The sequence below is a fragment of the Gigantopelta aegis genome, chromosome 8, assembly GCF_016097555.1.
Source record: "Gigantopelta aegis isolate Gae_Host chromosome 8, Gae_host_genome, whole genome shotgun sequence".
Taxonomy (NCBI): Eukaryota; Metazoa; Mollusca; class Gastropoda; order Neomphalida; family Peltospiridae; genus Gigantopelta; species Gigantopelta aegis.
Window position 1 is genome coordinate 78,908,834 of NC_054706.1, and position 11,943 is coordinate 78,920,776.

An 11,943-nucleotide genomic window follows, 5' to 3' on the forward strand; every position below is an offset into this window, starting at 1 on the left:
AGTTAATACAATATGTATTGCATTTTCATGGTATTCGTTTAATTTAACTTTATTTTTGTGCTTATATCCAAGATTTAAGGTTCAAGCATGCTGCCCTGGGTACACACCAGCTCTTTGGACTACCTGTCCAGTGGGTTATGGTGAATTGTTACATGTAGTGAGAGAGGTCGGTGCATACCTTCCCACTGAGTCATTATAAGTCATCTGGGTAAAAGCTGCAACTCCTGCAATTACCCACAACAATCGGCAATGCCGTGGAGTTTTTAATTCTCCGCAGAACTTTTTTGCCTAGGACTATAATCATGGGTTTTTTTTTCAACAACATGTTTTTTTGCCGATGAGCTGCAACCTCTGCAATTGCTCACGGCAATCAGCAATGCCGTGGAGTTTTTAATTCTCCACTGAACTTTTTTGCCTAGGACTATAATCATGGGTTTTTTAAATGGCATGTCTTTTTTGCTGTGGACATTTTCTTATTTGCAGCGGTTGGAGCTGGTACAAGGATACCATGGTGGAAATGAATAATTTAACAGAATTAGGACTATGGTAATAAACATACTTCCGTTCTATCACCGTAACAGATATGTAACCTGAACGGCCATCTTACGTCAAGTCCTGAATGCAGTGAATTTTATAATAATAGTTTTTGGCATGAGTCCTTTTGTAGATGGTTTTTCTGACACTCGTCTCAAGAAAATCAATCTTTGGAGCGAGCTCCATGGATTGATTTTCTTGAGACGAGTGTCAGAAAAACCATATACAAAAGGACGAGTGCCAGAAATATTTTCTAGCACAACCTGTCTTATAAATTTTATTATTAATTTAGTCTAACTATACTGTAAGTCTCTTCATTTTATTTTTGTAACGTGACGTCACCTCTAAGCTGACACCCATGTTACGTCACGAGTGTGAAAGCATACAGTGGTGTCGAGAAGACCTACTCATATTATGTGACGTCATATACTACTTTGTTTAAAAAATGACGTAATCAACCGGTAGCAACTGCCGTGTACATCCTAATATTAACCAATGAAAAGGGCGGATTAGCGTCTACACACATGTGGTAGACGGTTTTTCTACCACCCCTTTCTACGATGTCATTGTGCTAGAAATGGAATTTCTGTAATTGATAATGGAAACAGACCACTAAAAATGAAAAAAACGCGATATACTATTAAGCAGGAGCTTGTCCCTCTTTCTTTGCGTAATCCATATTTTATTCACACAATCAATTTTGACTATCAATTACATGCTTACAACAGGTCACTTGCATATTTACTTTCAATTCTCAAAAGACCTCTTGAAAAAAACAACACTGGATTACAAATGTTCATTTTAACAACAAACTGAAGAAAAACAAAAACTTTCATTTTACGTTACAAATGAAACACTTTCAAAATCAGCCATTAGAAGGTATCAAACATCTGTGACACGTGGCCGAGTATGTTACAAAAGAAATCCATCTGACACCAAGTGGTTTACTGCACCAGTTAAAACAGTGACCTACAAACACTTAGGTTAATGGGTCCTATGAGAGTAAACATATTTCTACCACACAGAACAACACATACTATACCAGAGTTCAATTTCATTGTGGGGGGGGGGGGGGGGGCACGGCCTATATGGTTTAATAACAAGAAGACAGTGACTTGGACATAGTCATCAATATCCACTCATTTGGCTGGTAACAAAAGATATATTTTAAATGAAAACTCCCTCATAGCAAAGGTATTTTAAAATTACTAGATCAGGGTTGAAAATTAACATGAAAACTATGGTCACCAGTAGGGCCAGTTGAATAAAAATCTTACTGGCCCTGCTCAAATTGAATTTGTCCTCAAAATTATCACAGCAAAAGGCCACTAGATAAATGTGTGTAAAACGTTTCATGAAGTTATTTTAAAAGGTTCAGACTAATTGTTGGCTATTTGTAGAAACAAAAAATATAGTTAAAGTTTGTTTTGTTTAACGACACCACTAGAGCACACTGAGTTATTAATCACCGTCTAGTGGATGTCAAACATATCGTAATTTCGACAAATAGTCTTAGAAAGGAAAACCACTACATTTTTCCATTAGTACCAAGGGGTCTTTTTATATGCATCATCCCACAGACAGGATAACACATACCATGGCCTGTGATATACCAATTGTGGTGCACTGGCTGGAACAAGAAATAGCCCAATTTTGGCCCACCAATGGGGATCGATCCTAAACGGACTGTGCATCAAGTGAGTGCTTTATCACTGAGCTACGTCCCGCTCCTGAAAAACTGTAGAAAAGGAAAACTCCAAAAAGCCTTCCTAGACGACTAGAATAATGTGTACAAAGTTTCAACAAGATAGCTTTAACAGTTTTCGAGTTGTACTCTGGAAACTTTACCAAACAGACAGAAACACTGGTTGGAATGGGAAACATCCAAGGCACAGCTTTCCATAATATCAATCGTTAACAGTAACAAGATGCAGGGGGGGGGGGGGGCAGTTCCTACCAATTCTCGCTACAAAATATTTCTTATTCACCCTAAAAACCTTGTCGATGCATCCCAATACTGACGACTTGTGCTTACCGAGTGTGAATTTTTTAGACACAATCTTGGCAAGCTTTAGTTTAATTAATAATGAAGTATTTCTTAAATGTTGTCATTATTAACTTTACTTCAAAACAAGTTCTGCATTTTGTAAAACATATTTTTCGTGTTTTAAGTTCTTCGTATTTTCATGAATTAAATTGTATTTTTGTTAAATGGTTTAGTAATATTGTCATAATAAAATATGTATTTGGTGGCAAAATAATCAAACTAGTAGTACTAAGTAGGGTTGATATGACACGAGATAAAATGTTTGTTATCACTAAAAATGCGGATCAGGCCTGCTACTCGTGATCATCACGTATATACTGTTTTACAGAGTATTCCTGCGCTTTCTTACTCTAACTCTACTTCAACAATTAAGCCATTCCTGCAGCATTTTGCATCATTGGAATTGTGTGCGTTATTGAATGGTGGGGTTGTTTGTTAAGAATTATGTATCCTTTTAAAAACAATATCTTGTAATATTACTCATGTTTAATTTGTTCGATCTCCTACACAGAGGTTAAGCAGTCGTTAAAAATTTGTGCTGAATAATGTTGGCTAAAGTATGTCACAATCTGGGAATGGATGATGCAGCCATTGAAACGGGTATTACATAAATGGCACAAGACATGTGAAAGGCCACAAACTACACCAACAACCATCCAGTTCATCAACGTATTATGACTTTGACAGCCCAAGCGAAGATGAGCTGCATATAAATAATGTTAAAAAAGGAATAAAACTAAACTGGTAAGTAATGATGATAATAAAACATTTTAAATTCCATTTTAATGACAGTTCAAAATTATATTCATAAAACTGTTATGAAATATGTGGGCAACCTAGAGATGATGTTGGGCAACCAAACTTCAGCTACTGGTACTGGGCAACAATCACAATTTCACATTTGTGCACCCCAGAGATGGGATAGTACATTATCACAACTTTTCACATACCTGTTGTGGAGTGGTTGGACACACAATGTGGTCAGAAAATAATCTCTGTCAGCATGACAACATCTGCTTAATATATACAGTGACAACTTACCAAAAATAATATTTTGTTGATTTGCAGATTAGGGGTTAACGATATACTCAAATATTCGGAGTATCATAGTTGCATTTGTATTCGTCACTAGCCAAACCAAATACACATATATATATATATATGTAATGCTAACTGTACAATTTATGTTTCTAATTCACATTAACCAAAACGCAATACTGTTTTGATTGTTTTGATAACATCCAGACCTGTTTTGTATCAGATCAAATACATAGTCCGATCCATTTTTGTTCAACGCATTGTACTGGCGTCCTAATACATGAATCTTGATTTTACTTCTGCCAAAATACTGTATGACGTTGCATATAGCAGGGCTTCTAGAATTTTTATAAAATCCACTAACCATGGTATCAATGATTTTACAAATTTTCTAGCCATGATTAAAAATTCACTAGCCCTACTTTACTTTAAGTTAATGCAATTTTACTAATTAATAGTAATAATCAGATATATAAAGAGGGAGATAGACCTTAAAAACACTAACATTGGGTGGTGGTAGGGACAGGATATTCATATTTACAAAACAGACTTAACTGCAGAATTTAACACAAAACATTCACGAGCCATCGGGCATGGCAATATTAGTTATTCGGTAGCCCACCATTGAATATCACTAGCCATGGGAGTGGGGCTACCATAATCTAGAAGCCCTGTCTGGCATTACAATAGTAGTTATTCACTAGCCCACCATTGAATATCACTAGCCATGGGAGTGGGGCTACCATAATCTAGAAGCCCTGTCTGGCATTACAATAGTAGTTATTCACTAGCCCACCATTGAATATCACTAGCCATGGGAGTGGGGCTACCATAATCTAGAAGCCCTGTCTGACATTACAATAGTAGTTATTCACTAGCCCACCATTGAATATCACTAGCCATGGGAGTGGGGCTACCATAATCTAGAAGCCGTGTCTGGCATTGCAATAGTAGTTATTCACTAGCCCACCATTGAATATCACTAGCCATGGGAGTGGGGCTACCATAATCTAGGGCTACCATAATCTAGAAGCCGTGTCTGGCATTGCAATAGTAGTTATTCACTAGCCCACCATTGAATATCACTAGCCATGGGAGTGGGGCTACCATAATCTAGAAGCCGTGTCTGGCATTGCAATAGTAGTTATTCACTAGCCCACCATTGAATATCACTAGCCATGGGAGTGGGGCTACCATAATCTAGAAGCCCTGTCTGGCATGGCAATAGTAGTTATTCACTAGCCCACCATTGAATATCACTAGCCATGGGAGTGGGGCTACCATAATCTAGAAGCCCTGTCTGGTATGGCAATAGTAGTTATTCACTAGCCCACCATTGAATATCACTAGCCATGGGAGTGGGGCTACCATAATCTAGAAGCCCTGTCTGGCATTACAATAGTAGTTATTCACTAGCCCACCATTGAATATCACTAGCCATGGGAGTGGGGCTACCATAATCTAGAAGCCCTGTCTGGCATTACAATAGTAGTTATTCACTAGCCCACCATTGAATATCACTAGCCATGGGAGTGGGGCTACCATAATCTAGAAGCCCTGTCTGGTATTACAATAGTAGTTATTCACTAGCCCACCATTGAATATCACTAGCCATGGGAGTGGGGCTACCATAATCTAGAAGCCGTGTCTGGCATGGCAATAGTAGTTATTCACTAGCCCACCATTGAATATCACTAGCCATGGGAGTGGGGCTACCATAATCTAGAAGCCGTGTCTGGCATGGCAATAGTAGTTATTCACTAGCCCACCATTGAATATCACTAGCCATGGGAGTGGGGCTACCATAATCTAGAAGCCCTGTCTGGCATTACAATAGTAGTTATTCACTAGCCCACCATTGAATATCACTAGCCATGGGAGTGGGGCTACCATAATCTAGAAGCCCTGTCTGGCATTACAATAGTAGTTATTCACTAGCCCACCATTGAATATCACTAGCCATGGGAGTGGGGCTACCATAATCTAGAAGCCCTGTCTGGCATTACAATAGTAGTTATTCACTAGCCCACCATTGAATATCACTAGCCATGGGAGTGGGGCTACCATAATCTAGAAGCCCTGTCTGGCATTACAATAGTAGTTATTCACTAGCCCACCATTGAATATCACTAGCCATGGGAGTGGGGCTACCATAATCTAGAAGCCGTGATATAGTCTCATTCAACAAACCTTACGAGTTACGTTCCTAGCGTGAGTCACAGTTAGCGTACATTGTTAGTGTATGCCATGTAACTTCAATATGCAAGCGTCTAAACAGCTGAATAAAGCAAAATGAATTTGTACAATTCTTAATGAAAAATACAAATATGGCAATATATGGTTTTAAATTGATTAACACATATCAAAAAAAACAAAACAAAAAACGACCTTAAACAGTTGCTCTTTCCTGTGAATATGTGGACATGTTATAGTGTTACTAAAAAATAACGTGAAAACTGACTAGACAATAGACACCCATGATTAATCAGTTTTACTTTAAATAAATAAATAAATAAATACTGTTATTCCTTTCTGCAGAAACCTTTTCACTTTTGTATTCATGGACCTGAATATATATTCATATTCGTCACCTTATATTCATGTTATCAGGTAATAGGATTTCAAATTTCATGATAAACACTATTTTGGGTTCCGTGCCTTGTGATCATGGAAACCCATCGGAAACTGTTTTTAGGTTCCGTTGAATAGTCGTACTCAATATAATAATCATGGGAAATTAAATTATGGTTCCATGATTTTAACAACACAGTACAGGAAACAATTGTTTTCATGAAATCTGATGGCCTGTGATATGTATATTTGTCACCATGTGTATTCATTATACCCCTAGTGCAGATATCTTTTGTTGTACCAGTGAAATATGTAATTTTACCTCATGCCCTACCCCAGCACATCTAAATATTCTCTTGGCCACTCTTACCATAATCTTGTTACTGCCCGACCAGTATAAAATTTTCACAATCGGATTAGCAATGTGTCATATTTTAAAGTTCATTGCAATGCTACTACAGATACATGTAATTTGTGAATCAATCCAGCTTAAGGTATATGCAGTGTTCTCGCTGCTCCATTTAAGCAGGGCGGCCCGCCCCGATATTCCATTTTGCCGATCTCCTTTCACGTTCTCCGCCCTCCTTTATTTTTCTGCGCCCCTCTTTATTTTCCAGTACCATACTATATTTTCCAGCACATATCTCCGCTATTTCCAAATGCACACTTTTTTCCACATAAAAACAACAACAACGATCAGTCTGCACACTGGACATCAAAGGAAACAAGCCACATTGTGTACGAAAAAGCAACTGACAAACATTTATGACAGTTACCGTAATGTAATTTAACAGTATTTTTAACAGCCTCTATTTTGATCCATTTGTATGTTTAATTTGAGCAATGAGAACATTTTTATTTTTTTACCCATTCGGCAATCTCCGATTGAAAAAAACTCAACTTATTTTGCGTCAAATTTAGCATGTGATCAGAACAGTCATTCTGTCTTTTGTCTCATATTTTGTCCTCAGTTGCAGATATAATTGGTTGTAACTGATGATTTTTACTTTCTGTTTATTCAGCAGTTCTTTATAAAATATTGTAAACTTTTCATTTTGGGGGATGTGAACGCTTATAAAAACAACGGAAGTGCCAAATAATATATACACTGCTTTTAAAAACGAAACTACTTTTTATCAATTGGCGATATTTTATCACAGCAATCGATTCATTCGATGAAGATGGGGCAAAAAATGTATCCGACATTAGGGGATCACTTTACAAACATCTTTATTGTTTTTCGTATATCTTGAAATCTTTATTAAAAATAATATTAAAACTGATTGGTTCAGCAAAACTGGAACTGCCCATTAATGTCATCTTCGGTTCAATTAAAAGACGAGTCTACTTGTATTTCGTATTTATAAACCTTTTTGTAGGCAAAGTATGTCTTTTCACAAAGTCTACCAACACGCAACAATATGGTAACCAAGCTCCCCCCCCCCCCCCCTTTTTTTTTTTTTGCTTTTCATTTATTGTTTGTTTTTTTAAGGGTGTGATGCTGAGCAGCTGCCTTCCTTTAATTTTCACCCAGCGAGAACACTGACATGTATCAAACATATGTACCTGACAGTATACAACTTCAGAAAGTGAGTTATATATAAAATTTAAATAATGAATAGAACTGATTCTGACTTGACATCATAAAAATTATTGGTATGGTGTGGGGGGAATTATAAATTAATGCATGCAATAAGACAATAATTTAAACTATTTCTTTTCATGGCGTAATCACTGAATGGTCAGTTTGTTCCTGGCCAGCAGAGCAATGGATTATTCAGATTCTGTCTGTTTATCACATGAAGAGGTTTAAAGTCTTGTGAACTGTACATGACCTACACACCTGTATTATACATGTGATGTACTCGTGTAGTGCACACATAATATACCTGATATATCACATGACCAGATGTGTGGTATGACTGAGTGGTGCGTGTAACACTATATATGATATCAACATAGTGTAAGTCTGTGCTAGTTCAAATACATATATATGCAGTTTTCTAGGCTATTAAGTATATATATATATATATAATGCACACAAGCAGGGTTCAAAATTAACATGAAAACCAAGGTCGCCAGCAGGGCCAGTTGAAGAAAAATCTTACTGGCCCTTCTCAGATTCAACTAGCCCTCCAATTATCACATTGGAATTTAACTGCACAGCTAAAATTAAAACTAGTGTGTTTTTTGTTGAATAATAAATGTTTGCGTTAAAGAAAATCGATGAATTGACATTTAACTTCATAATGAATAAAGTAAAACTTTATATAAAAACATATCATTAAGTATTAAGCCCATACCAACTCAAATAAAAATGAAAAAAATGAAAAAGAAATCCAGTATAAACAAACATGTTTCTTTACAAAGTACCATTAAATTAAACATATTAAATTTCATTTTTAATATAGCGTAAAAGATAATGCAGTACAAACAGACTAAAGGTAGAACTGTGCGTGCTTTAGTAAACTAGTCTGGGAGTGGCCGTCATCTTTGTGGCGATGCAAGAGGGATAGAATAAATCTTGTGCTGATGCAAGAGGGGTGAAATTCCCAGCAAATGATTTTCTCAGGAGTGGCTGTTCTCCTAGACAGAGATCCATGAGATCATCCACTATTTTGCCAAATTACCATTCGACTATAATTTCGCAGAGATACGGCCCTGATCATATATTACAGTTGTGTCATTCAGATTACCTTGGATGTTCCATCAATTGCCTTGAAACTCTTATCACAAAAAAGAGGTAACCTATGCAGTTTGATTGTAATTTGTGAAGAATTTGTTTTAATTTACACTGCACTTTTACCCCCAATAAAATGTTATTTGAGATGGTATGGGTTTATAAAACTTAATAAATTAATATGCTTTTATATGAATTTTATCTGTATTCATTATGTTGGCGCTGTCAAAATATAGAACATGTTCTATGTCTTCTGATCTGTAGTTTGCGCCAACTTAGACGCGGTGTCTTTTGTCACATTCGATTCAGTATCAGTGTTTCTTTTTTAACTAGTATCATACTCGCCAGACAATAAAATCGATGGTCGCCCAACGGACTACCTTTCTAAAATTCTTAGTCACCCGTAGCTAATAAAGGTCGCCATGGGCGACCAGACGACTGCTAATTTTCAACCCTGCACAAGTTAACAATATCGCCTGAATAATAGTTTCTGGCATGAGTCCTTTTGTAGATGGTTTTTCTTAAAAAGTGTCAGAAAAAACATCTACGAAAGGACGAATACCAGAAATATTTTCTAATTCAGTCTTATAATTTTAGTATAATTATTATAAAATTCACTGCATTTTATTCTTATTCTTTAATGTCACATAGATGTTACAGAATGATGTACTTGACAGGTATAAAGATGAGGAAACTTACATGTAATAAACATCCACACGTTATCAGAAAATTATGGAATAATTTAATCTAATTACAGATTAACATTTCAGTGGTTTTGAGGTGAAATGTTTTGAGGTCAGGTTGTTTATTATAAATTTAGGCTTTTTTATTTAGGGCACAACATTTATTGCCTCAATTTTGGTGTAATTTAAAGCCTTGACATTTAATATTACATATTTTATAACAGTGGATTATTCACAGATTTTTGGATACACAATCAGAAAGAAGAAGGAAATGGTTTAAATAACAACACACTCAACAAATTTTATTTAAGGTAATATGGTGTCGGACATATGGTTATTGGAACACACAGATATTGAGGGAGGAAACGGCTGTCGCAACTTCATGGGCTACTCTTTTCGATTAACAGCAAGGGATCTTTTATATGCACCATCCCACAGACAGGATAGCATATATCACAGCCTTTGATGTAACAGTCGTGTTGCACTGGCTGAAGCGAGAAATAGCCCAATGGGTCGGTGCACAATCAAAAGCTGACCCAGAGGCTTCATTGCTGCTGGACCGGCCTCAGTGGCGTCGTGGTTAGGCCATCTGTCTACAGGCTGGTAGGTACTGGGTTCAGATCCCAGTCGAGGCATGGGATTTTTAATCCAGATACTGAGTGAGTGCTCCGCAATGCTTAATGGGTAGGTGTACACCACTTGCACCGACCTATGATCTATAACTGGTTCAACAAAGGCCATGGTTTGTGCTATCCTGCCTGTGGGAAGCGCAAATAAAAGATCCCTATCTGCCTGTCGTACAAGAGTAATCTATGTGGCGACAGTGGGTTTCCTCTAAAAAAAAACAGTGTCAAAATGACCATATGTTTGACGTCGAATAGCTGATAAGATAAAAAATCAATGTGGTCTAGTAGCATCGTTAAATAAAACAAACTTTTTCATTGCTGCTGGAGTGCTCAAGAATGCATTGCAACCAAGCCTCAGGTTTCCATACAAAAATTGGCCAGAGTGTTCAGCCCCAAAACCACCCTGAATCCGCATCTGTACTGTACAAACTACCCAACAGTAATAACTTGGGATTATGATAGTTAAAATTAATCACCAATTATTGATTTCAGTTTTTAAATTAGTGTTTTTAAAATAATGTCAGCAAATGGAAAATGGTTTCAAAACAGGAATGAGATGATTAACGATAATCTTTGCAATTATCAACTGACACTGAAGAAAAAAAGATTGTAATGATAAATTCTCACCTGCGATGAGTATTAATGGTCAAAGAACCAATGTCATTTTCAACTTTGTAGTCATTAAAAAGTAACAGCGGATGGTGCTGAATATAATCAAAAAAATTTAACTTCATCTTAAATGTTGTTATGCTGTCATGTTGAAGATGAGGGAACTTCCATGTAGTAAACTGCACACTGATACCGCCACTGGTATCGTAATACGTGAGTCATTATCCGTGTGTAGGGTCATGTGCCTAGTGAGGCACGTGAGCTGTAACTGAAGCCATCGCCAGTGGAGGCGTTAGTGTCACACACGGAAGACTTATTACGCCGTGAATACACTGTCAATACATGTACTACGCCGTCACCGTGCAGTTGATCCTTAGCATAACCACGTGACGCCATTGAACAAAAAGATAAGCCTATTATTATGATAAGGGCTCTTCCGCAGAAGAATGAAATGGATTTTTACCTTATTTTATGTTATTCCCATTTATAGAATACTTAATAACGTTATTTGGGATATTGTCGAAATTGTTCTTCATAAATATACTGAAGTGGAATAAAAACCAAGACGAAACATTGACCGGAAGTCTTGTTTTTGTTTACAAACATTCTCTGGAAATCGGCGTTACACTCGTGACCTACATATCGTTCTTCGTTTCTGGGAGGTTAAATAAATAAAACTATCTTTTACAAACAATATTTGTCGAAAAATTATATACTTACTGACTATTTGAATCTGGTGATGGCCATTTTGAAGCTGTGTTTTTATACTGCTTTCTCTGTTGAAAAATCCGCTGAAATAAAGCCATATCGACTCCATGCAGGAATCATAGTCACGCGCCTGTCGAATGAAACATTTTTACAAACTGTTATTTCATTGGTTGTTGAAACCGGATTTTCCAAATTCGGCAGCTATAAACGTAGTATTACGATATCAGGTATGAGGAAATACTAGGCCTAGTACCACACACTTTTAAAATAAGACAACTATTTTAAACTTGAACGACTCATCGACTGTGTTGTCATTAGGCCACGGAAAAAGGGTGGTGTCTGGGGACACATTGATCTCCGTGACGTAACGTAGTGGCGCGGGATCTAGCTCAGTCGGGGGCGGGATGTAGTCCAGTGGTAAAGCGCTCGCTTTGATGCGCGGTCGAT

General features: G+C 37.0%; 1 protein-coding gene across 2 annotated transcripts in view; it reads right to left on the reverse strand.

Annotated features, from left to right (window-relative positions):
- The window catches only part of LOC121380043 (folliculin-interacting protein 1-like), a 37,834-nt gene extending 25,891 nt beyond the window's left edge, over positions 1–11,943 (reverse strand). The window contains exon 1 of one of the 2 annotated variants that reach the window (XM_041508773.1): positions 11,509–11,943. In XM_041508773.1, coding sequence (XP_041364707.1) covers positions 11,509–11,594 — 86 coding nt within the window. In that variant the 5' untranslated portion in view covers positions 11,595–11,943. Of the gene's footprint in view, positions 1–10,806; positions 11,382–11,508 lie in introns of those variants that run through there. The other variant, XM_041508771.1, reaches the window with a different exon arrangement.